At 48.8% G+C, this 27,163-nt stretch overlaps 2 protein-coding genes across 4 annotated transcripts in view; both read left to right on the plus strand.

Annotated features, from left to right (window-relative positions):
* The first annotated feature begins 7,526 nt into the window (after positions 1-7,526).
* Positions 7,527-18,848, plus strand: ERAL1 (Era like 12S mitochondrial rRNA chaperone 1). The gene is made up of 11 exons (XM_061604986.1): positions 7,527-7,720; positions 9,054-9,215; positions 11,255-11,382; positions 11,483-11,560; positions 12,693-12,739; positions 12,839-12,900; positions 14,048-14,160; positions 14,905-15,282; positions 15,831-15,980; positions 16,103-16,183; positions 18,361-18,848. Exons 1-11 carry the CDS (start codon positions 7,621-7,623, stop codon positions 18,481-18,483), a joined length of 1,422 nt encoding a protein of 473 aa, XP_061460970.1. The 5' UTR covers positions 7,527-7,620; the 3' UTR covers positions 18,484-18,848.
* Positions 18,849-23,504: 4,656 nt separating this feature from the next.
* The window catches only part of FAM222B (family with sequence similarity 222 member B), a 29,245-nt gene continuing 25,586 nt past the window's right edge, over positions 23,505-27,163 (plus strand). Inside the window, exon 1 of one of the 3 annotated variants that reach the window (XM_061604928.1) lies at positions 23,505-23,604. The gene's annotated coding sequence lies outside the window, so the exon portion shown is untranslated. Of the gene's footprint in view, positions 23,605-26,297; positions 26,385-27,163 lie in introns of those variants that run through there. The other 2 variants (XM_061604926.1, XM_061604929.1) reach the window with 2 other exon arrangements.

Raw genomic sequence — 27,163 nt, forward strand, 5'->3', positions numbered from 1 at the left:
AGGGTTTTTGTGGTAAGCGGTATTCAGAAGTGGTTTACTATTGCCTTCCTCTGAGGCTGAGAGGCAGTGAGTGGTTCAAGGTCACCCAGTGGCCTTCATGGCTGTGTGGGGATTTGAACCCTGGTCTCCAAGGTCGTAGTCCAACACTCTAACCACTATGCCACACTGGCTCTCATTTGGGTGTTAGAACAAATTAAACCAGAACTATCACTAGAAGCTAAAATGATGAAACTGAGGTTATCATACTTTGGACACATAATGAGAAGACATGATTCTCTAAAAAATACAATAATGTTGGGAAAACAGAAGGGAGTAGAAAAAGAGGAAGACCAAATAAGAGATGGTTTAACTTCATAAAGGAAGCCACAGACCTGAACGTACAAGATCTGAACAGGGTGGTTCACAACAGATGCTATTGGAGGTCGCTGATTCATAGGGTCGCCATAAGTCAGAATCGACTTGAAGGCACATAACAACAACAATTTCCCAATATTCATCTTAATTGGATTGCCCTAAGTTCAAATGTTATGCAAGAGAGAGAGAGAAAGTCTCTGCCTACCCTCTCCACACCATGCACAATGTTATACGCTTCTATCAAGTTGACTCTGACGTGCCTTTTCTCTAAATGAAAAAGCCTCAAAGGCTGCAACCTCATAGGGGTGTCGCTCCACCCCCTTGGTCATTTTGGTTGCCCTTTTCTGAACCTTTCCTAGCTGTCCAATACTCAGCTCTACAACTTCCCTTGCTGTGGCTCACTGAGGCGAAAACAGCTCTACCCCAGCACATAGGAAACCTGTGGCCCTCCAGATGATGTGGGACACCAACTCCCATCAGCCCAGCCATCATGGTTAATTATCAGGGATGATGGGCGGTGGAGTCCATCAACAACTGAAGGGCCACAGGTTCTCCACCACTGGGCTAACACACACCCACTGGTGCGCCAACCTGAGCCCAGTACAAATGTACTCAATAAATTGGTGGCTACATTTCTCTCCCGTGCCTCCCCACCCCCCAGCCCCATGGTGCAATCAGCAAGGCCCAGCTGAGAGAGCCCAGATGCCTCCCAGGCCCAGTTTCGCCTGGCTGGGCTGGGCACCTGATAACAAGGCAGAGACGTATGTATCTATCGTGGAGGGTGCTCAAGCCAGCACCTTTATCAGCCCACAGCAGGCAAATGTTTCCAGGAACCACCACCCCTGCAGACAAACATGCTTGGATTGAGTCGGGGAGGAAGACTGATGTGGTCTCCCACCGAGGCAGACTTCAGGTTTTGGAAGGCCTTGGAGAAGATGGGCCCACAGTGGGCCCATCTCTCCAAAGGGCCCGCTTCTCTCTTGCCCAGAAGGGGAGAGGACAGGACAAGTGCAAGGTGGTGCCCCATAACGTTTTGCTTGCTTGCATGCCTAGAGGGGACAGGGGAACGGGCAGCAGCAGGCTCTGGAGGTCGGCAGTGGCCCCCTGTCGGAGCATGGGCCCCGGCAAGTGTCCAATGACGCCGACCACTGGCACTGGTCCTGTTTCTTTGCCCCTGGAAATCTCAACAGTCAAGTCTTGAACCAGGGGCAAAGCATCCTTCCCTGGCCAGGGTGCTCAGCTCTGGACCCAGTTTCATACTGCCAGTGCCTCAGCCCAGGAATGTAGGCAGGCTAATAGGAATAGCAGCAAGGTATGTTTGAGCACATGCAGAGTGAATGCTTCTCCCACAATCGGCTCTCCCAAATCTGTGGCATTAGGGGCAGTATTTAGTTTCATGCTTCAGAGGTGCTGGAGCATAGAGGTATTTACATGCTCTGGATGGGGAACTGAGTTGTTCAATTAGGCTTGGATTAGATGTGCTCCAGATGGGTGTAGTTTACATGGAACTCTGTGCATGCTAGAGAGTGCTCTTGCTTTTATTATTACTCTATAAAGGCCATTGCTGAGTGCATGGATTCAAAAATCTACCCAGATCCAGGGGCTCATAACTCTCTGGGTCTCCAGGTCTTCTGAGCAAGAAAGAGGTGATAATTTCTGAGCCCATATGCATAGGAGCTGGCTGTGGTGTGGGAGATGCACTCTGTTCAAGCTCAGAGGCACTCTTTATTGCTCGCATCCTTTAGAACCAAACCCAGCAGCAGTTTGAGCTTTCCTCAAACTGTCTGTCTGTCCATCCTGGGTGACATCTCCAATTGTTTTGCTGAGTTGGTAACCCATAAATCTCCCTCTTTAAATTTTGTCTGCATTGATAGGTTTTGAGTATTAGGGCTTCAGCCCTAGAATGTGTTTCAAATGCTCCCATGAGCCACAAAAACTGTAAAGTTAAGAGAGAGGGAGCAACATCTGAGCATGCACAAAGTGCCCACAGCCACACATTTTGGTAGCACCAAGCTTTGAAGGAGGCTGGTGGGCCTGAACTCCTTCCTGTATCATCAGGAACTGATCTTATTTCAGAGGGCGGGTGGGTGGCTATCTATCCCCCTCCCAATCGGATGTCCTCAAAGTACTTTAATTTTCTGGAAGTTCCTGACAGCAGGAGGGGAATGGTGACTAGTGGAGGGGTGCCAAATTCAGGAGAGGGAGGGTTAAAAGGAGGCGACAGGAGACAGCAAATATGCAAATGAGGTCCAGGGAATATAAAGGGCTCCTTCAGAAGCCCCCAGCCCTAGGAGATGCGGATCTTGAAGGGTGTCAATCGCAGCTCAGAATGGTAAGCACTTAGGCTGGGGCAGGCCCTTGCGCTCTGCGGAGGGCGTTGGGTGGATGTGGATATTTTCTGCCATTTGTAGGTTACTTTTCCTGTGGACGAACACTTTTTAAAACCCTTTTAATGTTTCCATAGTTTTACTGGATTTTAAAAAATGCATCTTGTATTGCATTTCCAGTGCTTGGTGAAAACGTTAAAAATAAATAAATAAATAAACCTGTAGGCATTTTTAATATCCCCCCCCATTTTTATCTCTTGTGGTCTTTCTTTTGTAAACTCACTGTTCGTCGCTTAGAATCTATGGTGTTAAGCAGGGTATAAATGTTTGAAATGTAATGAGCAAATAAATTTATTATTGTGAATTGCCTCGGGAACTTTCTCAATCTGCAAAGCAATACATAATAAACTAAGTTAAGTCCATTGATTTTGAAGGGTCAACTCTGAGTATGACTAAAGTTGGCTATCACCCTGTTTATTTGTTGCGGGGACCCTTAAACAAATACATTTTCAAAAAACCCTGTTTTTATTATACGGCTTTATTGATTTTGGGTTGCATCCAACGGTAGTCTTACTCAGAGTAAACCCACTGAAATTAATTGACATAACTAACATCCACTAATTAAATTGATCTACTCTTGAGTAAAACTTAGGTGGAGACAACCTTTAATGTACACTGCTGAGAGATTTTAAATATTCAGTGGTTTAGAAATGCTATTAATTTTTTTTATTTTGTGCATTTCTCCCTGCACCTTTCCATGCCCCACCCTATTTTATCCTTGCAACAACCCGACGAGGTAGGCTAGGCTAAGACCGAATGTAACTGCTTGGCCACAGGTCAGTTTTATAGCCCAGAGGAATGAACCTGTGGGCCTCCCCCAACTGTAGTCCGCTGCTCAAGCCAGTACATCATTTTGTAGCTTCAAATTTGTCTACAAACTGCTCTAAGAAGTCTGAGAATCTGCATGATTCTTGTATCGCCAGGCACAGAGTCTTTCACCACACTGGATATTTTGAAGCTTTGCCCCAACCGAAAATGTACCTGCCCCTTACCCTGCAGACGCCCCTACTTTTGTTGTCACCTCCAAAAAAAGAAGTGGATTAGTTGTAGCAGTGAAAGGGGGGAGGAATCTACATCAGCCTTCCTCAAATCTGGTGCCCTCCAGCTGTTTTGGACTGTAACTCCCATCATCCTTGACAGTCCCCTGTGCTGGCTGGGGCCTATGGAAAAATGGAAATAGCCTGCCTTCAAGTCGATCCCGACTTATGGCGACCCTATGAATAGGGATTTCATGGTAAAGGGTATTCCGAGGGGGTTTACCATTGCCTCCCTCTGAGGCTGGTCCTCCCCAGCTGGCTAGGGCCTGCTCAGCTTGCCACAGCTGCACAAGCCAGCCCCTTCCTTGTCCGCAAGTGCCAGCTGGGGGGCAGCTAGGCTCCTTGGGACTATGCAGCTTGCCCATGGCTGCACAGGTGGCAGGGCACGTCACCCCTGAGCCACTCCCTGTGGGGGTGATCTTTAGCTGGCCCTTGACACCCAGGAGACACCAGCGGGGATTTGAACTCACAGGCTCTGGACTCCCAGCCGGGCTCTCCTCCCCACTGTGTCATACTGCAGTCCAAAACAGCTAGAGGGCACCAGGTTGGAGGAAGACTGATCTACACCTTGTAAAACAACAACTCTTTTCCTTCCTGGTGTGCCAGCGAAAGAGTTGCACCAGGATCCTAGTGGCGCAGGACTGGCCAAAGCCAGAGCCCAGCTGACGCCTCCTGACAAATTTAACACTGCTGACGGGGGGAGGGAGTGGTTTGAATTCCTGGTCTGAGTTTCTCACCTAACTGTTTGCTTCTCCCTTCAGCTCTCCGGTTCCAGAGCCTGCCGCAGAGCGAGGCAGCTGGCTGGGGTTCCAGGCTGGATATCATCATATACTGTAAGTTGGAATGAGACACTACAGTATAGATGATGTACTCCTTTGGACTCCTTGACCCACTGGACCACCTGGACCTTCAAGCTCCCTCTCCTCAGCAGCGCTGTCCACAGGAGCAGGGGTTGGGCTACGCACAGGTTGGGTGGATAGGAACGGATTCTTTTCAAAGCAGAGCACAGTTGGGTCTTTGACAGCTTGTCAGCCAGTGGCCTTTGCATCACCTGTGAAGCACCGCTGGTGTGAAAAGTGGCCAGGGAGAGGACCTTCCCCTTTAAATCCAGGCCTATCAGAGCAGCGAATATGGCTGCTTCACGCATGGGACCCATCTGTGGCCCTCCAGACTCTGGGGCTGACGACAGTTTATTGCTGTAAACCGCCCAGAGAGCTTCGGCTATGGGGCGGTATATAAATGTAATAAATAAATAAATAAATTCTGGCGGGCCACAGATGTGCCCCATGCCTGCCGCAGCTGAGAGTTAGACGTCCTTCTTCAGCCTGCCATCAAATTGTGGGAAATGTATGTAAGATGCTGCCTTATTAGCAGCTCAGACAGTTTGTCTTTTCTAGCCCAGGGTTGTTTACTTGGCTTAGCAGCAGCTTGGCATCAAAAAGAAGCCTTTCTTGTCCTTCGGTCCTTAAAACACCAAGAAGAACACTGTCCTGCCACTGAGCTAGGCCTCAGCCCTGGGCCTCTAAACATGCACAGAGGGCTATGTCCTGGCGACCCCTGGCTCACGATAAACCAAAGAAGCTGTGTGGCTTTCCAGATGTCGTTGGGCTCCACCTCCCAGCAGCTGCTGTTCTGTGCTCTGGGGAAGGGGGGTGTGCAGCTGAGGCAGGAAAGGGAAACTGGGGACACCATTGTACTGTGAAAGAGGAAGAAAATCTTGCAGCCCTGCTTGGAAGACAAATGTTGCGGGGTGTCGGCGAAACCGTTACCATTACTGAGTTTAGTAATGGTAATGGTTCTTCCGCCACCCCGGCCAGCGCCCGGCTCTGCTGAAGAAGGAAGATGGCTTCCTACAAAGATAACTCCTTTGCAGATCAGGCCACAGGCTACCTCTGCACTCCTGTAAGAAATAAAAGCTGTTCCCTCCAAGCCTTTGTGTTTCTCTTGTATTCATAGAGGGAGGACAGGGGTGGGCACCTGAAGGTGGCAAGGTTGGGCATTTGCTAGGGTTCCAAGACTGATAGAGCGCCCAGCATTGCCCTAGCCATGTGAATCATTTCTGCTTTGCCCCAAAGATCAGAGGCAGCCTAAAAGGATTCTCAGTTTGAATGTCCCACCTTTTTGGGGGCAGGGTATTGAAAATGCAGTGCCCAAACCCCACCCCACCCAATTCTGGAGCCAACATGGGGGGGGGAATTAGAACGTAATCCTTGAACACCAAGTCTTTCAAACTGTCTCCCAGTAGCCTTAAGCTTTCTTAGAAGCACATCTAAATATTGGGTGGGTCCTGAAGGTTGGTGACAAAGCCCATTGGCCCCCCTGTGAACACAGCCCACACATCCCATGGTAGACATGAAAAGGAAGAATAGAAGACAGAGGTCTTGGGAAGGGAGGCTGGCCTTCGCATCTCTACTCACCATGTCTCCACATAACCTACCTACTTCGCAGGGTAGTTGTAAAGGGCAAGCTGGGTAACAGAAGAATTGCGTATGCTCCCCTGACCTCATTCAGATACTGTATATAAATAGTAATAAAGATATTAATGGCAGTAGTGTGTATAGGCAAGGGGAGGTGTACAAAAAAAACACCCCAGTCCGTATTTGCCACAAGTGACATATTATAAATTGTCATCAAGCAGACACAAGGCACAGCTGAAGAAAGAGTGCAAGGCAGATTGCTAGCACATAGATAGGTAGATCAATGGATAAACCAATAGTTGCTTGCTCCCAGGAACACAGAAAGCTGCCTTGGATGGAGCTGAGCCATTGGTCCATCTAGCTCAGTATTGTCAACACTGACTGGCAGTGGCTCTCCAGGATTTCAGGCAGGGGACATTCCCAGCATTACTACTGGGGACTGAACCTGGGACTTTTTCCATGCAAAGGAGGTGCCTTTCCATGGATATCTGCTGGGTGACTCTGGTCCAGTTACACTGTCTTCAGCCAGACCACAGGGTGGTTATGAGGCCAAAAATGGGGAGGGAAGCCTTGAGCTCCTTGGCAGATAGATAGATAGAACTGATGGCTTCCTTGGGAGAGGAGAATTCTTCCTAATAGTTGCTTTGTCTACAGTGTACAAGTACAGCGTAAGCAGAGGGAGGTGCACACACACTTTTTCCTGGGCAGCAGGTTCACTACACTCTCACATTTTAGCAGGGGGGGGGTCACTTTCCCCATGCTCCAAAAGCTCAAACTCTCAAGAGAGTGGTCAGCAGCATTGTGCTTTTATGTCCATTAAAAATAAAAATGAGCTGGTTCTATTTTCAAAGGAAAACCACTCTGCATATGACCAGAGGCACTCCGTCCTTACATAAATTATAATAAAATGAGCAATGGTGGTGTTGTTTTTTTTTAAAAAAGACAACTCTTCATATGCTCAAAGAAGATACAGTTCTTCTAGGTGCATTAAAATTAAAACAAGCTGGTTCCGTTATCAAAGGAAAGGCACTCTGCCTATGAACACAGGTACTGTTCCTTTAGATCCTTTAAAATTAAATAAGCAGGGTTTTGACAGAGACGAAAGGCACTCTGCACATGCTCAGAGACACTATGCCCTTAGGTTAATTCTTTTAAAAGCTAATTTCCTTCACTAAAGGCGGTTTCCAGGTTCAAACAAACAAATAATTTTTATTTTTGTCCCGCTTTCCACAGCACCGCCGGAGCCGCTCTCGCCACCACCCTCTCTTCCCCTCTATGGTTCTGCACTTCCGCCCCCTCCAGCCAATGGGATTGCACGGCTCCGAGTTCTCCCCCCCCACTCCCACAATGCCTTTCGCGCCTCAGAAGGCCAAAATGGCGGCGCCCGCTGTGCGAGGCGCTCTTTGAGGTTCGGGTGCGGTTGCTATGGCAGCGGCGAGCCTGTCCTGGCGTGGCTCGTGGGCCTTAGGCCGGGCCGGGCTCCGGGCCTGGAGAGGGCGACGGTCGCCGCACTGCGCCGGTTCAGGTGGGGGTGGATGGAAGGGCGGCCGCGGCGCGTTTTTCGTTAGCAGGCCTTGTTTCATTGGCCTGTGGGACTCACTGCCCCATGATGTAGTGATGGCCATTAACGTCAGTGGCTTTAAAGCGCGGGGGGGTTAGATTATTTTGTAGAGGAGGAGATCTTTTAAATCAGCAGCGTGCCTCTGAATCCCAGCTGCGGGGGCGGTGTTGGGGAGCATAGGCACTCACCTTCCACAGAGGCAGGCCACTGGTCCGTCTAGTTCAGTATTTTCTACACTGACTGGCAGCAGTGGTTGTCCAGGGTTTCAGGCAGAGGGGTTTTCCCAGCCCTACCACCTGGAGATGGCATTGGGGATTGAACCAGGGAGCGTCTACATGCAAAGCAGATGCTCCACCACCGAGCTACGGCCCTTTCCCTGAAAATAGATTCTAGTCCTTGTGATGTAGAATAATTGGCTGGTTTAAATAGGAACATAGGAATTGCCTTACACAGAGTCATGCTACTGGTTCATGTATCTCAGTATTGTTTACACTGACTGGCAGCAGTGGCTCTCTGGGGTTTCAGGCAGAGGGGCCTTTTCCAGACTGCGTGCAAAGCAGGTGCCCTGCCACTGAGATATGGCTCTTTCATTAAAAAATAAAGGGCTGTATCCAGTGCTAGCCCAAACTCAGAGTAGACCCATTTAAATTAGTGGGCCTGTTAATCATGTCTTCTGACTTCAGTGGGTCCACTCTGAGTTTTGCTAATGTTGGGTACAATCCAGTGGGCAGGTCCAGTCCTCAGGAAGCTGACTTATACCAAGTCAGGCTATTGGTCCATCTAGCTTAGTATTCTCTACACTGACTGGCAGTGGCTCTCCAAGATTTCAGACAAGGGGCCAGTCCCAGTCCAACCTAGAGATGCCGGAGACTGAAGTTGGGGCCTTCTGCATGAGAACCCTTTCTCTATCCATTTCCTTCTGGTCAATAGTACCTGTGTGATTCCAGACCTTTAATATCTCTTTTTCCTATAATCTTTTCATAGTTCTCAGCTTGCCCCCCAAAGCTGTTCCTATTTCGAGGATCTGTTTGCACCAGAGGAGAATGGACTCTATTTCTTTTACTTCCCTCTCAGAAGATGGACTACAAACCCTCTTTGGTCCTTGAGCATTTGAAATGTTTGTCAGTATTCCATGGCATCACCCCCGTGGTTAGCCAACTGGTACAGGAGAGAGACTTCCACGAGTGCAATACGTTCTGGGTTCTTACAGGAAACATGCTGATGTTTTCCTACAACACCCTTGGTCTACTATAGAGCAATTCTAAAATGCGGCTTTTTCTCTCTTCTTTTGGTTTAGGTATCAGCCTCTATTTTTTGAAGGACCAATCCCAACAGGTCAGGATTTTCCCTGCCTGCTTGTATGGAAATGACTCTGCCCTGGATCACATCCTTGGGATTGGTAATGAAGAACCCGTGTGTTTGGTTGGTCAGCATCCACCAGCTGTGAGTGCCTTTAAAGGTGCGCCTTCAGTTCTGTCAGTTGTTTGGAAAGGTCTTCAATCGAAGGCTCACAAGGGGAGTGAAAGAAAGCCTGTGAGTCTCTCTTAGAGGGCACCCATGTGCTTCTACGGGGAGAGAATCTGCGGCAAGCAGGACTGAGATTCTTGTTTCATAGATATGAGATTGCAACAGGTGGTGGTTTGCCTGAATTAACACAAGAGTACAGAAATATATTTTTATTTATTTCATCTTATTAGTTGCTGTCTACGTAAAAAATCTCTTTTAAGTTACTTACAACACCTTAAAACATAAAGCATAGCATAAAATCAGAAGGTGGAAGAGAATAGAAAAGAACAATATATTTCAATAACTACATGAAAATCTGTAGGACAAGCCCAGGGTAGAACTTTGGCACCAAAATGTATCATCTAGCACAGAGGTTCCCAAATGGTGGTCCACCAATGGCCCACGAACTTCATTCAGGTGGTCTGAGGTACGTCCACATTAAATATTCAAGTTAATTTTAAAATGTGCTGTTATTGTTTCTTTTCTTGTATTTTATTACGATTTGAATTGTACTCCAATTTGCATTCCATGGAGTACAATGCAAGCAAGAATAGAAGCGATACAAATGCAACTAAGAATCATGCAGCACCTGGTGCGGCACGTTACAAGCTACAACGGCAGAAAAATCATGAAGTGGTGCACCTGCCAGGACCATTAGCAATTTTCAAGTGGTCCTTGGGGAAAACAGTTTGGGAACTACTGATCTAGCAGATCTTCATGTAATATAACTTGTTGCCAACTTGCTACTGAGCAACTGAGGTCCCGTTACTAACATAAAAGCCTTAAACAACTCCTCCATAACAGCCTGTTAGATCTCGGCAGTCTTGGGAGGAAGCCATTAGGGATACCCCATGGCTGCAGGACACCGTCTTGCAGCAACACTGAGACAGGCCTTCCCTCGTGGAATGACCTTCCCTCCGCAATATGGCAGGCACTAACTGTTATGTGCTTCTGTTGTTTATTTGAAAAAATGCTTCTTTTCCTTGGCCAGTGATACCATTTTTTAAATGATTGCAGTACTGTAATGATGCTTTGTTTTATGGATATGTTTTATTGCCTGCTGTTGCAATATTTTATTATTATAGTAAGCTGCTTGGGGATTTTTTTTTATCAACCTTATTTTAAAATATCATACAATACAGATTAATTAAGAAGCAAGCGAGAATTTTTGAACATAACAAATATAAAATAACCTAAATCTCAACTGAGCAGATGGAACAGAATTGAACTGATATTATTGATGATACCAAGGGAAATACAAATTATAAACAGAAAGCATGCTTGGAGATTTTTAAAAAACGGACAGCAGTTTAGAAATGTTTTTAATTAATAAATGCTTTTTGCTTTTCTACATTGACACACCTAAGAACTGCTTACAAGTTTTGTTTTAGTAACAGTAAACACATCAAATGGACCAATAAATTAACATATTTTGCTTCCTGGAATATCTGTGAATGTAATTCATCAGCTGCCTATTTCTCTCTGAATGGATGAGAGTCTTTTTAGGGAGGTCAGTTTCTGTTGCTTTAATTCTGATGTTGTAAGCTGTCTTTGAATGTCTTGGTTTAAAAACAACCAGAAAGTAGAGCATAAATGTTCTTATAAACAACCGAAAGAAGAAAGAACAAAATATCAGAAAGGAGAACAGTAGAATTCAGTAGTAAAAGCAACTGTGTTTCCTGTGTCGCTGTGAGAGTTGCTGTTCATGGTGTGATTAGAAAAGGAATTAACCTGTACAGGGGTGCAGCAGTCTCCCTCCTCAGAGGGCAGGTACTTTTATTGCAGTTCTGTCTGCTAGGAACTGGCAGTGCAGAATTTGTTTCCCCTGGTAGATGCTGATTGGAGGTCTAATCTCATCCTGGATGTGGAAGCCTTCAGTTTAGTTTAAGTGATTTGGGCAGACAGTTTGAGACTCTGAGTACTGAAGGCTTATAGATGCTGTTCTTGAGCACCGCCTGGCAATAACAAGAGATGTCTGCATTCTCTCTGCAGCTGAGCAAGACAATTTACTGGGGCACCAACCAGATCAGCCTGACAATCCCAAAGCCTTGAGAATTGCCATTATTGGGGCTCCAAATGCTGGGAAATCAACTCTGTCAAACCAGCTCTTGGGACGCAAGGTAATAAGGTAGAGCGTGCCATCTCGGTGGGTGTGGGAGGATTGGTGTCTGTCTCCAGCGCTTCCTTGCAATATAAACCTCTGGCTTCTTTCCTCGGCAGGTCTTGCCTGTCTCCAAGAAGGTGCACACAACGAGGCGCAATGCCCAGGGCATCATCACAAAGGAAGATACCCAGCTGGTTGGTATTGATGAGAATTGACTAAAGGACTCTTCTTCTCCACACATAACAGTCAGGCATGCCTTGCGAAGCTCACAAGGAGAGTGCCACGGAGGCAGTAGTCCACGGCTGTTTGTCCACAGCAGCTGGCATTTGGTGGGATAAGGCTCTGAGCATCAAGGTGGCATGTGGTTACTGAGAGAGCTCTTTTCTTAGGATGCCATGGAGACAGTGGCCCATGTTGTTTGTCCACAGCAGCTGGCATTCAGTGGGACGATGCCTTTGAGCATCAAAGTGCTATGTGGCCACTGAGAGTCCTCAGTCACTTATCTGTCTGATCCTCTTGTCTTCGTGGCCTGTAACAAGCATATATATCAGCCTTGGCCGACCTCCAGATATTTTGGATTACAACTCCCATTGGCACACTTACACTGGCCGGGGGCCGATGGGAGTTATAGTACAAGACATCGAGCCTCGAGGACACCAAGTTGGCGAAGGCTGATCTGTTAGAACAACCTTAATTAACTTAACTCCATTTATTAATTGCTTCCTGTGAAACATCTTGAAGCGATTTCATGATAAGCACATATGGACTGTTTCATATATCAGGGATGCGGAATCCTGTGGCCTTGCAAGATATTGTTGGACTCCAGCTCCGGTAAATACCTAACTGTCGGCCATGCTGGCTGTGGGGGCTTCTGGGAGTTGGAATCCAGCCACATCTGGAAGGTTACCCAGGGTCCCTCAACCAACACTTTGAACAGACGATACAGGAAGCAACATATGGGAAAAGGTGGTCCTTCAGGGTCCTAAAGAATCAGGTAGTAAAGGAAGGGTCCGTAGCGTTCTACTTGACCCTTTTAATCGAAGACTCAGTGACTGAACATGGGACCTTTTGCATGCAAAGTAGGGGCTCTGCCTCTGAGCTACAGCCAGCTTCTCCTTAAGGAGTGCCAGTTGAAAATATTGTTGGATGACTTCCTTCACACTTTATGCCTCTGTAAAGAGGAGAGAAAACATTGCCCTATGCATGAAAATAAAGGACACCCTGTTCTGCTTGTTCTTTGTTCAGTGAGGTCTGCAGTGAGCATGTGTGTTTCATCAAGCCAGCTGCCTGTCACTCAGCTCTTGAACTTTCCCTTTCTTCCACTAGGTGATCTTGGACACTCCAGGCCTCATCACACCCGTCAAAGCCAAAAGGTATATGCCACTGGAGCTCAAGAGATGCGGCTGTGTTTGGGCAGGGACTGGGAAGTACCAAACTCATGTGCATGTGTGTTTTGCACCTTCTCTTTTCAGGCATCACTTGGAAAAACCTCTGCTGTGTGACCCCTTCAAGAGCCTGAGGAATGCAGACTTAGGTGAGGGACTGATATATTTTTTTCCTCCTGCCCCCCTCTCATGCCACTCCCTGACCACCTACTGGATGCCATTGGATGCTTTGCTGACGCAGTGGTTAATGTAGCTGGGAGGTAAAAAGGCAGCGGCCAGATTCTTGGCTGGGGCTCCCTTTAAGTCTCCTATAACCTGTTTTAAAGCAGCTACATGGGTTGCCAGTTTGTTTCCGAGCCCAATTCAGGGGGCTCATGCTGGTGTTTAAAGTCCTAAATGACGTGGGTCCCAAATACCTGAGAGACTGCCTCCTTCCCTACAGACCCTCTTGGGTGTAGAGATCAGCAGAAGGGGCCCTCTTGGTAGCTCCACTGCCCTCAGAAGTTCAGGAGGGTGGCCTGGGAGAGGGCCTTCTCTGTGGCAGCTCCTAAGTTGCGGTATTCCCTCCCCACAGAGATGCGCCTGCCATCCTTGCTGTACAGCTTTCGTCGTGTGCTGCAGACGCACCTCTTCACCCTGACTTTTGACACTTGAGATACGTAGTTTTAAGATCCTCTCTAGCTGTGAATAGGATCTGTTTGAAACCAGTGCTCCTCAACCTTGGGTCTCCAGATGTTGTTGGACTACAACTCCCATCATCCCCAGACAGCATGGTTAATGGTCAGGTGTGATGGGAGTTGTATCAACATCCGGGGACACAAGGCTGAAGAATGCTATTTTAAACTCTTTTTCATAATGGGCATTATAGTGTTGTGACCTGCCTAGAGACCCTACTGGTGAAGGGTGGCTAATGAATTTAATAATAATAACCATAATAATCCTCTTTGGGGTGCCACTGATAAAGGCTTTCCTTTTTTGTCTCTTCCTCCTCCTCCAGCTGGTTGAAATCCCGTTTTAAGGCCGTGCAAGCACCATACATTTAAAGCCCATGGCTTCCACCCAAGAATCCTGGGAAATGTAGTTTACCCCTCACAATTTCCAGCACCCTTAACAGACTACAATTCCCAGGATTTTTGGAGGTGGATGATCTTTAAATGTGCTTTAAATGTGTGGTGTGTACACAGCCCAAGGTTCAATTTGTTTTAAAATGGGCTGATAGTTGTCCTGCACTGCTAGGAGTGAAAAGGCGTCCCGAGCTGACCTTGTGACCTCCCCCACCCCTTTCTTCTTTTGAAGTCCTGGTTCTGGTGGACATTTCGGACCACTATACACGGAACCGCCTCCACCCTCAGGTGCTCAAGTGCCTTTCCCACTTCCCAGACCTTCCCAGCATTCTTGTCTTGAACAAGGTGAGTGGGCTCAATTCTTGAATTTTATCCTGGGAGAAGAGCTGCAGGCTACAAAATACAATTTTGCAAGAGGGAAAAGGTGATCTTTGCTAGTTTCTTTTCCGTTCTGTGTGACAATAACCACGTCAGGGCTGAAAAAAAGCCTTGGAAGACAAGCAAAGGATGCTTCCAGTTCACAGCCCTGTCAATTAAAATGGTCAACTTTGACTAAAACTGCCCCCTCTCTCAACCCCCCCCCCACATAATAAAGGGGATACAATTTAGCTGAGGGGCTTGGCAAAAGGACTAGAGTCACCGTGGAGAACTTCAGGCCCTGGGGGCCAAATGCGGCCCTCAAGGCCTCTCTGTCCGGCCCTTGGGATTCTCTGCAGGCTGCGCACTGCACAGGCTCTGCTTTGCGCTCTCCTTGAGTACTTTTGCCTGGCTGGGCTGTGACCTTCCACTCCGAGAATGCCTTTTGTTTCCCTTGATGGAGGATAGAGGAGTGTGTCGATGTGTGTAGGAACAAAGGTAAGAGTTACATTCATCGGTCTGTCCATTTTTGCCTCTGGCCCCACCTGCCAAGGGAATGTGGCCCTCAGGCTAAATATGGGTCCCCCACCGCTGTTGTGGACTAGAAGATTGAGAAGTGCCGTAGAAGCAGTCTCAGGTTCAGGGGTGAGGATGGTCCCTAGGAGGAAGATGTCTTAAGCGCAGCCCTTCCCTCTGAGCAGCTCCTGATTCCCTTCCGCTGTCCTGTTTCAGGTGGACTTGCTGAAGAACAAAGTCCTCCTCTTAGACCTGGTCACAGAACTCACAGAGGGAGTTGTTGATGGAAAGAAGCTGAAAGTCAAGTCTCTGGCCAAGCCAGACTCCTCCGCCGCTGACAAGCCCCCTGAGGTCACTCAGGCTCCTGAGAGCTCATCCCCGAAGCCTGGGCACCTGCAGGCACATCAGCGACCTCAAGCAGGCTCCGATTCGGATGCCCAGGCTGGCGATGTTGCAGAAGATGTGGACCCCACACCAGACCCCACAAAGGAGAGCACGAAAAAGCAGAGGGAAAAAGCCCCCAAAGGCTGGCCCCGCTTCCAGGAGATCTTCATGCTGGCCGCTACGAATAGAGATGAAGTGGAGACTCTTAAGGTAAGCTCAGTGGTGGAGCACTGGCTTTGCCTGCAGAAGGTCCCAGGCCCCCTTCGCCAGGTTCTCCTGGTAGGGGTGGGAGCAGGAGAGAGGATAGGCTTAGCTGAACCGTACAGAACGAGAGTGTGGCTCCCTTTGAAGAGAGTGTGGCCCAGGGCGGGGGGGGGGTTAGGCGTTTCAGAAGACAGGGTCCAAAAGTCCTCTCCTGACTTTCAGGGCCAGTGGGTATGGCAAGGGATACCTCCCAGTGCCTTTCCCCTGACCCGGCCGGACAAACGTGGTGCAGCGGTTAGGGTGTGGGGCTAGGACCTTGAGAGACCTGGGTTCAGATCCCCGCTCAGCCATGAAGGTCTTTGGCTGACCTTGGGCCAGTCACCGTCTCGGTGTTGTGAGAGTAAAATTGGGAAGGGGTGAACCATGTATACCACCTTGGAGGACACAGTGGGAATATAAATGTAGCAGTTGACAGATAAACTAAACATGCCAGCCCCCCTGGGAAGCAGGGTGGACAGAAACCTCCAGGCATTGCTCTCTCTCTCTGCCGACAGAGGTACCTTTTGAAGCAAGCCAAGCCGGGTCCCTGGGAGTTCCACAGCGAGGTCCTGACCAGCCAGACCCCACTGGAGGTCTGTGAGAATATCGTCCGGGAGAAGGTCCTCGAGTACCTGCCTGAGGAAGTGCCCTACACAGTCACCCAGGTGAGGCGGGGAGAGAAGAGTCAGGAGGGGGAGGGTTGGGGTTGGGAGCCCCCCTTCATCCCCACGACACATCTCAGTGGCCCTTCATGGCAGACCTGAGGACTGTTCTGTATCTCTTGCAGAGGACAGAGGTCTGGGAAGAAGGGCCCAGTGGGGAGCTCATCATCTTGCAAACTTTGGTGGTCCAAAAAGAGACCCACGTGGTGAGTACCTGGTCAGAAGGTGGCTCTCTTTCCATTCCACCCCCCCCCACACCTGGAATGAAGATGGGTTTAGGGGGGATTCTCAAACTCTCCTTCTGTCATAATTGGGGTATTTTTATTATTGTAAATATGAATACCAAAACAGTGACAGCCATCAAGACACTCGATATTCTGCCAGCGAGCTCCATAAAGTTTTAACATCGCTTGAGAGGAAATGTCAGCATTTGACATTGTGTTTTTATTTATTTATTTGAACACATAGGCCACTTTCTCCTGTTAGTTTCACAAGCACTTTACAAAACTGGGATGGGGGGGAAGAATAATTAATATCAGTCAATAATGATTAGTCTAAAGCTTTTTCTACGCACGGTACAAAGGTGAAAAAATACACGCCATCCTTAATTCTTCATAAAATTACGTCCTGTACTGGCTCCCATAGTACTGCCACTACATAAATATTATTTATTACTTGAAAAATCATGTACAGGAATACCCTCTAATAGTGCCATATCAGAGAGAAAGTAATGAACTCTATAGAAGGGCCTTAACAGGAGAGTGTGGACCATAAGCTTGGAAGTCCCCATTGTGCATAATATAATGGCAGGAAATAAATATTTTAACTACCAATAAATAAGCTGCCATGTAGGGAATGGCTCAGGGTTGAATGTTGGCCATCGACTCCTCACTAGGGACTGGTGTCTTTAAAAGGCTGAAGGGGATCCCGTTTGGGAGCCATATTTTCAGCTTCAGTGTATGCATCCATCAAATGACAAAATCATGGCCACAGTTTAGCTTCATTCTTGTCATTACTTGTTTCTGAGCTTGCCTCTCTAGCGTATCTGTAATCTGCCAGGAGTTTATCCTGCACGATGGATGGGAGTTGGTCGCAACAATAACTGAGTCTGAATCCTGGCAAGATGGAGGCACTGTGGTTTGGTGGTTCCCGAGTTCACATAATTGGTCAGTTGCCTGCTTTGGATGGGGTCATACTCCCTCTGAAGGAGCAGGTCTGTAGTCTGGGGGTGCTCCTAGATCCATATTTTTCGCTATAGGCCCAGGTGACCTCAGTCGCTATGAGTGCCTTTTACCAGCTTCAGCTGGTAAGACGGCTATGGCCGTTTCTGGACTGATAGCCTGACCACTGTTCATGCACTGGTAACCTCCAGACTGGATTACTGTAATGCACTCTATGTGGGACTGCCCTTGAGGTTGGTCCGGAAGCTGCAGCTGGTGCAAAATGCGGCGGCGAGACTGCTCACTGGGGCAGGATATCGCCAACATGTCACCCTGCTGCTGAAAGAATTCCACTGGCTGCCCATTTGCTACTGGGCCAAGTTCAAGGTTCTAGTTTTGGTGTACAAAGCCCTATACAGTTTAGGATCAGGATACCTGAAAGATCATCTTACCCTTTATATACCCAGTCGGTCAGTGCACTCTGCAGGCGAGGGCCTCCTGCAGATACCATCTTATCAGGAGGTCCGTTCTGCACAATATAGGAAATGGACCTTTAGTGTGGCAGCACCTACCCTGTGGAATTCCCTCCCCTTAAATATTAGACAGGCGCTGTCTCTGTTATCTTTTCGGCACCTATTGAAGACTTTCCTCTTTCAACAAGACTTTTCTGTTGAGACCTTATCCCAGTCTGCTTCTTTGTTAGAACTGCTTTTTAATATCAAATCTTTATTTAGTCAACTGACCACAAATACAAAACATAATATTAGATGTTATGCAATAAAAGACTACATAATAGCACAAACTACAACCAACAGCAAAGATTTGAAAGATTTGCTTTGTAATATACTTTTAAACCTTTTTAAACAGTATTTTTAACCTTTTTTAAAAAAAAAGTCTTCAAAGCTTTTTAAAAAATGGTTTTAATGTTGTTTTGTTTTAATGTATTTTCAAGTCTGTTTTTATGATATTTTAAAGTGTTTTTAGTGCTTTTGTTTGCCGCCCTGGCTCCTGCTGGGAGGAGGAGCGAGATATACATCAAATAATAAATAAATAAATAAATAAATAAATAAATGTGGCTGTTCCGTGGTTGCGGACAACCTCAGTTCTGGGGGGACAGGGCAGGGTACTCTACTGAGCAAAAATAATGTCAGGGCTGAAGACTGCATGGGCAGCATGCTGCCGTGATGCACACTAACACTGCTTCTTGGTTTTCTCCTGTGCAGAAGATGCTGATTGGCCCACGTGGCCTGCTGATCAGTAAGATTGCTCAAGAGGCTGGCCATGACTTGATGAATGCTTTCCTGTGTGACGTGCGCCTGAAGCTCTGTGTGCAGCTGAAGAAATGAGTTCCGGGCTGGGGAAAGGGGCTGTCGGTGTTCCTCCAGGAGATGGACATCATCTACAGAGGCCACAGTGAGCCTTCCCCTCGGAGCTGGCCCCACTTGCTTCAGCTCGCAGGTCCTGCTGGGAACTGCCCCAAAGAACTTCAGCCTGTTGGGGTACTCAGTACCCTTCCCATCCCAGAGAGAGCAGCAGTTGCTGAAGAGATGAACACTTCAGGGGCCTGGCTGCCCCTCCGTTCCCAGCTTTGATGGGAGTGACAGACAGACAGGCGGTCGGTCAGCACTCGAATTGAGACAGCATAGATCTGCCTGCCTGCTCACATTGGACAAATTCTTAATATATGCTCCCCTTTTGCTGGGATTCTACACTTGTTGCGCATTTCATTGCAGTGGAGGGGTGTGTGTGCGTGCGTGCGTGTGTGTCCCCCTGCTCCCACAAGGGGAGTCTGTGGTGCCTTTCCTGGCGTGGTGGAAGTTAGCCTGGAGTTCCTCAGCTGTTTAAGACGGCTGTTAAGGTGGTGGCGGCAAAGACGGCCTGGGCAGGCCTTCCCTCCACACACACTGTTTGGCCTTCCAGCTGTGTTCGCTCGGGCTGATGGGAGTTGTAGTCCAGCACAGGTGTAGGGCACCCTGATGAGGGAAGGGAGGCCTTAGAAGTTGTTGCTCATTATCATGCTTCTTTTGAGGATGCCCTTATTGTGCCTTTCAACGGCGAATGTGGGTTTTTTGAAGGGAAGGGGATAGCCTTAATCCCACCCGCTCTGCTTCTCACACTGAGCGCTGCCAGGGGTGCTCTGGCGCCATGTCACTCTGTGCTGGTAGGGGAAGAAGCAGGAATACTTTGGAAGGAACAGCTCAGCCTGGAGGCCACCGCTCTGCCTCAGACAGCCTGCCTAGCCCTGAGCCGTGGCTTATCTGCTCCAAGCAGAAATGTTCTGGGCTCTCTGATGGCGGCTGTAACGTTCTCACAATAAAACGAAGCAGCCAGTCAGAGAATCGTTTCCTTGTCCTTTTCCTCAGCCAGCCACCATCTCCTTGGGAGATTCTCTTTCTGGCTTGAGCCTAAGATGTTTCTCCAGCTGTGGCTTGTGCTGAACCCCGCCATGAAGGGAGCTGAGGGGGAAGGGGTTTTGGACATTTAAAATGGAGGCTGGAACATTTTTTAGTCCGAGGGCCGTTTTCCCTTACAGGGAGCTTTCCAGGGGCCACATGCCAGTGGTGGGGCAGGGTCAGAGAAAAAGTGGGTGGCACATGGATATGACACTTACTCCTTTGTACATAGTAGCCACACAAATTGGAGGCTCCCAGATACGCGTATTTCACAATGCTTCTAAGGCCACTTCTTAATTAGACAGGTGTGACACTGCAGGCGTGGACCCTTAAGAGACATGTGAAGTTGGCTGGGTTTGTAGTAGAGGCAGCCTCTGGTAGTTGAGGCCTGCACCCAAGGAAGTTCTCTGTCGAACGAGGAGGAAGGAAAAGTCACTCTGTAGGGACAGGTTTGGGATGAGAGGCTGTGAAAGCTAATCCAGGTCTCAGGGCAGGAGTGGCTGACTTCCACCCAGGTTCTGTGTACAGCACTGATTGGCAGATCCTTGTGGTGTCACAAACCATCCTCCCTGGTGCAGTTAAAATATGTAATTTCTTTTCTTTTTTTTAAATGGTGAAGTGCACGAGCACACAGGTGCTTTGGGGAGGGTTTGTGAAGGGTCAGCCCACGCAAGGACGAGACTTTGCAGGGTCGTAAAGAATATAACAAGTCATAAATCAAGAGTGCTGTGGAAATGCTTGGTAGTAGTATTCCAGGTGGGAAGTTTTTACGAAGTGCTCTCTGGGTTTCCTCAACGTGTCCCCTGAGCCTCAGTTGGCTTTAACCCAAGTTTGTGGACAGTACATCTTGATGTGGGCTAGTAACTTTTGCATACATTGTTTGCAAGGCTGCGCTGGGGTCCAGAGTTTATCTGAATCATGGTTGCTGTTTATACACACTGGACCACAAGGGAGAGGCGGGTGGATGAGAGGGAGGGAGAGGAACGATACGCTTTCTGTGAATGGGCTATTGTGTTCATTTGGGGCAGAAAATCCTGGGTTCAAATAACTGCTTGAAAAGAAACCAGCACACCCTTTCAAAGACAGCTGCCCTACCTTTAATATGGAGGTTCACGGCAGAACCTAGCCTACCTGGTAGCTTTGTTGTCAGAGTGCTGTCTTTTTTTGTGCAAAAGTACGAGTCAGTTTAATAACTAACACATAATTGCGCTCTCTACATGTGCAAGAAACTACCCTGTGTGAATTAATCTGGAACGGCTTCCACCCCTTCTGTTTTCTCTCTCTGTTCAAGAGGTGGGGAGCCTCTTTCAGCCTGAGGGCCGCATTCCCATCTAGGCAACCTTCTGAGGGCCACAAGATGGAGCCAGAGCAAAAAATGGGTGGAGCAACAGGTAGAAATGTTTCCTTTGTACAGCAGGCTAGTTTCCTACACCCACCCCTCCCTATCCTCCATCCAGACAGAGAGGTCTGGAGGGCCATATTTGGCCTTCCCCCAGCTTGAGGCGCCCCTCTTCTCTTCTAATGCCTGTTTCACCCACAGTTCAAAGCTGAAAAAGGGGTAGGAGACTCTGTTTTCTGCTTCCCCTGCCTAGAAATACAACAGGATTGTTAATAACTAACTCGTACTTCACTGGTCTTGACCAGCATGGCTGAAGAGTAATCTGGGTAATTAAAAAAAAAATACAGCCCTGCCGTGCATTGTCCTGTGGACAGACAGACGGACACAAGACACATTGGGGTCTACTGGTAGGTCTCTGGATGACTTACCTGCAAAAGGTTTGTGGCTCTCAGTAGTTTGAACGATAGCAAGTAACCATGAAATTCTCTGCCACGGCTAGCTTTGGGCTAATTCTCGCTCAGCTGCTGTGTTCGTCAGCTATAAAACAGGAGTACTAGTGAGTTGCCTTTTTGTGCAGTGCTGCTGACAGTTACTTTGTGTGAGGAAATCTCTGGTCCACAATTCCTCCAGATTGATTAGGGTAACTCCTGATCTTGAGTTTCATGGGCATTGACAGAGGGAAGCCACTAGAGGCCATTCCGCAGGGAGGGCCCCTTTTCCCTGTCTGGGATGAGATAAAAGCAGCATAGAGCAACACAGGCCCTCGGAGTGTCTGGTTTGATTTGGGAATCTCTGCTTTATGCTATTGTTGGGTTCGTGAACAGCGCATGGCTTTGGTGGGGATGGAAATTGAGCTGATAATTTACCTAGATTGGGGTGAGGAGCCTGTGTGGTCCTCCAGAATATGTTGGACTTTAGCTCACAGCAGTCAGCGCGGCCAGTGGTCAAGAGGTGTAGTCTACCAATGCCTGGACTCTCCTAGACCAACCTTGAGTCGTGCCTGGTGTGCAGCCTCGTATTACTTTTCACAGAGAGTCTTGTGGCACTTAATAAAGATGTAACCATTTTTTGTTGTGGAATAAGCACATGAATTTTCCAGCATGCATTCAGGCCATGCTAGGCACGTGAAACACAAGTGGGACTTGTGCCTGAGACCACCTGCATAAAAATAGATTGTTGGGCATAAGGTCAGAGCAGTGTGCATGTGAGTGAGTGATAATGTTCTGTGTCCTCTTCCTTGTGTGATCCTCTGTCACTTGCCTGCATCTGGGTGACAGGTGTGTCTTTATCATGCTGTGTCACAGTAGAAACCTGGTTTGTCTTTTATAAACCTTAGCTTCCATCTTAAAACACGGTGATCATAATGCTTCTTTTAATAATATTATTTCTTACCTGCCCCTTCAGCATAAGGTCCCAGGGATGGTTAACCCAGTCAATCCCTGCACACTGCAGCTGAGGGCCTCCTGCAGATGCCATCTCATCAGGAGTGCCATTCCTCACAACGTAGGAAGCGGACCTTTCGTGTAGTGGCACCATCCCTTTGGAATTCACCCCCTTTAAATATTAGGCAGGCGCACTCTCTGTTGTCCTTTCGGCACCTACTGAAGACCCTCCTCTTTCAACAAGCCTTTTAAGTAGAGACCTTATCTCAGTCTGGGTTGGTGTTGGAACTGTTTTTAAGTTTTTAAAGAAATAAGTTTTCAAGATGTTTTATATATGTTTTGTCACTTGTTTCCCACCCTGGGCTCCAGGGAGGAAGGGTGAGATATAGATTGAATTAATTAACAACAACAATAGCATAACCCATGCTACTGAATTAAGGAAGCCCATTTATACAATCATTAAAGCAAGTAAAAGCCCAGTGCAGTGTGGTGGTTATAGTGTGGGCCTGGAAGCTGGGGACCTGGGTTGAAATCCCCACTGAGCCACGAAGCCATTGCCTCTCTTGGCCTAACCTACTTCACAGGGTTGTTGCGAGGGTAAAATGGAGAGCAAGAGCCAAGTACGTCACCTTGAACTCCTTTGAGGTGTGATATAGGTGCAGGAATAAATATGTATATACTGTAATTGCAAACAAAGACAGAACAAATGCAGGGTTGTTTCAGCCACGCCACCCTCCAATAAGGGAAAGCTCAATAGCACAAGGGAAGTCCCTGCCAAGCTGGTGCCCGCCATTGGTGGACTACAACTCCCATCAGCCCCCAGCCAGTATTTGCTGTGTTAGTGGGCGGGTGAGCGTCGGCTCTGCGCTTGCGCACGAGCACCTGGAGAAGCCACGCACAAAAATCCATAGAGATAAGCAAAGGTCTGCGTCGCGAAAACTTCCGGTTTCCCTTCGACCTCCAGAGACAGCGAGAGCTGGGTGGGATAGATGCTAAATCCAGTATGTGTGAGAGAAATTAGTCTACCTCCTCTTGCTCCATTCCCCCACCCTCAGCATCGCCCTCTTCCTCACACTGGTTGTCGCCTCTGTTCACCACCACCACCTTACTTTTCCGAGCGAGAGCCGGAAGTGTACGCATGCCTCTCTTTCTCTCTTGCTTGCGGTGACCCTCCCTCTTGGAGGAGGAGAAGACCAGGCTCGGGCCGGGCGTCCCGGCGCATGCGCAGGAGGGGGGGAGCGGCCGAGCCGGCTCCGAGGGGAAAGAAGGCGGCGAGGAGGAGGAGGAGGAGGAGGAGGAGAGGCGGCGGCGAGGAGGCGGCGGCGCCATGAGGGCCGGGCGGGGGCTCCCACGGTGGGTGAGAAAGCAGCTGCGTCGTGAGGAGGAGTATATACACATATATATGTGTATAAAAAGACACCCCCTCCCCTCACGCAAGGCCTGGCCCGGCGCCCCTCCCCCTCCTGGTGGGGGAGGGGCGAAGGCCTACCGGAGGGACGGAGGGCGGGTTGGCAACCCCCGAAACCGGACCCGAAATCAGGGGAGGGGTGGTCGTCATCCTGAACGGCCCGCCTGGCGCGTGTCTGCGCGTGCGCGAGGGCGGGGAGGGGGAAGGGTAATTGCTTTGGCTGGTGATTTGGGAGGCCCCTCCCCCATCACTTTCTCGCCCCGCGTCTTGTGTGTATCGGGGGGGGGATCCGTGTCGTTCTTCCCGAGCTGGGCTCCCCCTCCCATTCCCATTCATTCCCATTCATTCATTCATTTATTACATATAAAATGCAGCCTCATCTGCTTCCTTTATCCCCCCCACTCCTCCCTTCGTGGGGGCTCTTTCTCTGCCCCCCATTCCCCGTAAGACAAGGCTACAGTATTGAAACCCTTCTGGGCGCCAGGATGGGCCTCGTGGCCTTACGTAGCTGCTGCTGCGGGCTTCCTCTTACCTTGCCCTTCAACACACACGCCCACTTGCGAAGTCACCTGCTGCCCGCCCCTCTCGCTCTGGGACCACCTCCAGCCGAGGTTCTTCCTCCTCTCTCCCCCCTATCGTTTTTGAACTTGCAGCCTCTCCCGTTTCCTCTTTCCCGCAAGTAGGAGGCTTTTATTTTTTATTTTTCCTCACCTCCCACCACACAGATCCAGCCTTGGGTGCTGTATTTCTGTAGCCCACCCCATCCCATCCTGGCCCTTGCAGTTTTAACCTGCTTCTTCTGGGTGAGGTGGGCCTCTTGACTTCCCCCCCCCCAATGTGTGTGTATAAAAACCAGCTTGGGTTTCGCCCCCAGCACTCATTCCCTTTTTTCCCATTTGCAGCCTCCCTTTATCTCTCTCAGTGAGGTTTACCCCCCCATCCAGCCTCGACTGCTCATTCTACCCCAGCACCAATGATCCCCCATTCACCCCAAAGCTCAGCCAGGCTTTGTCTTCCTCTTGCATTATCACTAATTCCATCACCGCCTCCTTCCCCCCTCCCATCTTATAGCATTGTCTGCTCTGTGCCCCTGAAGTGTGCCCCCTTGAAGGTTTTAGTCATCAGGATTAATGTGGTGTTGTTCCCCCCCCCTTGGTAGTAATAGGGATAAGGTCTGTTCCTATGCAAAAGGGAGGCCTGGCCTGGCTGTGCCCTTTGGGCCAAGGAGAGGGGTGCCCTCATGCAATGTTGGCATGCCTTCAAAATCCATTTCCTCTCGTGGAGGTAGACCTGATTTGTCTCCTGTGTTGGCTGCATGCATCCCCCCCGCCCTTAAGTCTTGGTCAGCCTAAACCCCCGATGCATCAAAGGCTCTCTCAAAATACCCCGTCAACATGTCTGTAGGACAGGGCTTCTCCTGTTATGAAGCCTGGCTGCCCAACAGTTCACAGACCCTCTTTCCTCCTTATTCAGAGTGCCTTTGCGAAGCTCCCTTGTGGCAGGAATTCAAATTCGAATGCTCCCTCTCCGCCTCCCCGCCCCCCAGCAAGGGCACCCATACTACAGTGGTGACATTGCACAGGGCAGGCCTGTAAGGCACCACAACCTCCTTTGCTCCTCCGCCGTGGAGGCACTTGCTGCGTTCTGTGTGTTTGGGGGGGAAAGAAAAAGAGATGTTGACGTTTGGTCGTTGTGAGGCCAGGAGAGACAGCTATCCCCATCCTTAGGGGGATCCACAGAAAGAAGGGGGCTCTTTTTGAGACTGTCCCTGGCTTTTCCTGAAGTTAAGGAAGTGAGCTTGGCTGATTTCACTACACTTAGGTTCCTAACTGGCTCCTCCCCCCTAATACTTTTCCTATATTTCTGTAGGTGTTTTTAGTTTTGGCTGTCTTGGTTTAGTATGTCTGATGAGGCAATTAACCAAATGGTTTGGGGGGGGGAATGCAGTCTAGGCCAGCAGGGAGAAATCCACTTGGTTCAACTTGCATTATCCACCCCATCCCGGGGGGGGGGGGGGACACTTTGAAACAGAATTTGCAAACGTGAAATTCCATGGTCGCTTGCCTGAGGGGCGGTTCTGTCACGGAGAGCTGAGGTAGCTTTAATCAAACTGCCACTCCCATTCTCGGCCTTGTTTGGAGGCCTTTTTTGCATCTGGCTTGAAAAGCCAGTTTGGATTACTTCCTCTCTGTTGCGGACTAAGCCTCTCCCTTCCTCAGGCTACGTATCTGCTGCCAAAACTGTGGGGAAAGATATCTGTTGTGCTGTGTCACTTGAGTTCCTGATTGCGGGATGCTGGTGCCTCTGAAAATAAATAGGAAGTTGCCTTATATCAGGTCAGGCTATTGGTCCATCTAGACCAATATTGCTTCCTCTGATTGGCAGCAGCCCTCCAGTTTCTCAAGCAGAGAGGGATCTTTCCAAACGCTTGCTATCTGATCCTTTTTTAAGTGGAGGTTGAACCTGAGGCCTTCTGCATGCAAACTGAGGCCTCTGCCTCCAGGGATGAGTCCTTCTGCACTTTCTGTAATGCTGACAAATCAGAATTTTTCAAGCCTCATCCACGCTCCAGCTGTTGGGAATCACAAGTGGGGAGAGTGCTCCTGCACTCAGGTCCTGCATGTGGGCTTCCCTTTGGGACATCTGGTTGGCCACTGTGAGAACAGGATGCTGGACTAGATGGGCCCCCTTGGGCCTGATCCAGCTGCAGCCGAGCTCTTCTGGTGTACGTACACGTGGTAGGAATTCTGCTCCTGTTAGCAGTTGTCCTTGTCTCCATATTGAGCTCATGGCTTTCCCATCTTTGCAGGGGTTGGGCTGCTGTTGTTGGGGGGTATTTACTACCTTGGTGTGGTGTGCAGTTTTTTGCTGGGAAGTGTTAGTCTGTCACAGAGCATCACCTCTCCTCAGCTCAAGATGCTGGGATGTGGGATTAACGGAGGACTGAGTCTTTGATAATAAGGGCAGCTGATAGCTTGGATGGCAGTTTGTATCAGCAAAGCATACAAGTAATGCTGAGGATAGCTGCTCATATATGCCTGTCACAAATAGCAGGTATGCATCTGTGTGTCAGAGTTTGTAATGGTTGGTGCATTGCCGTCCAGTTAACAAATTGTCAAGCCACTAATTATTGGTCTCTCTGGGTGTTTGGAATTACCACGCACAGCAGGAATGAGGAATCAGCTGGACTCCCATCTCCCATCATTCTGGACCGTTGCCCTTGCTGGCTGTTGGGGCTGATGGGAATTGGGGTCCCAACAACTTCTGGGAGGCCACAGGTTTCCCCTTCCTTGATATATGGGGCTGAAAAATTATTCCCAGTTGCTTGGCACTGGAATAGCATCTTAAGCCCTAGTTACGCTCAAGGATGGAGCAGAAATATCAGCACATTTAAATACTGATGCTAGACTGAGATTTTTCTTGCTAGCCCCGGTCATATTGCTGTCATTTGCGAGAGAGTGAGCACAAATGAGTTGCCTGGTCTCTTCTTGTGTTCATATTTTC

This window comes from Rhineura floridana, chromosome 21 (assembly GCF_030035675.1).
Source record: "Rhineura floridana isolate rRhiFlo1 chromosome 21, rRhiFlo1.hap2, whole genome shotgun sequence".
Lineage (NCBI taxonomy): Eukaryota > Metazoa > Chordata > Lepidosauria > Squamata > Rhineuridae > Rhineura > Rhineura floridana.

Excerpts from the sequence above, each read along its gene's own strand:
- ERAL1 (XM_061604986.1), top strand. The coding sequence starts at position 7,621 with ATGGCAGCGGCGAGCCTGTCCTGGCGTGGCTCGTGGGCCTTAGGCCGG. Across the intron at positions 11,383-11,482 it reads ACCAGCTCTTGGGACGCAAG|GTCTTGCCTGTCTCCAAGAA; the intron begins GTAATAAGGTAG and ends TTTCCTCGGCAG. Across the intron at positions 15,283-15,830 it reads ATGAAGTGGAGACTCTTAAG|AGGTACCTTTTGAAGCAAGC; the intron begins GTAAGCTCAGTG and ends CTCTGCCGACAG.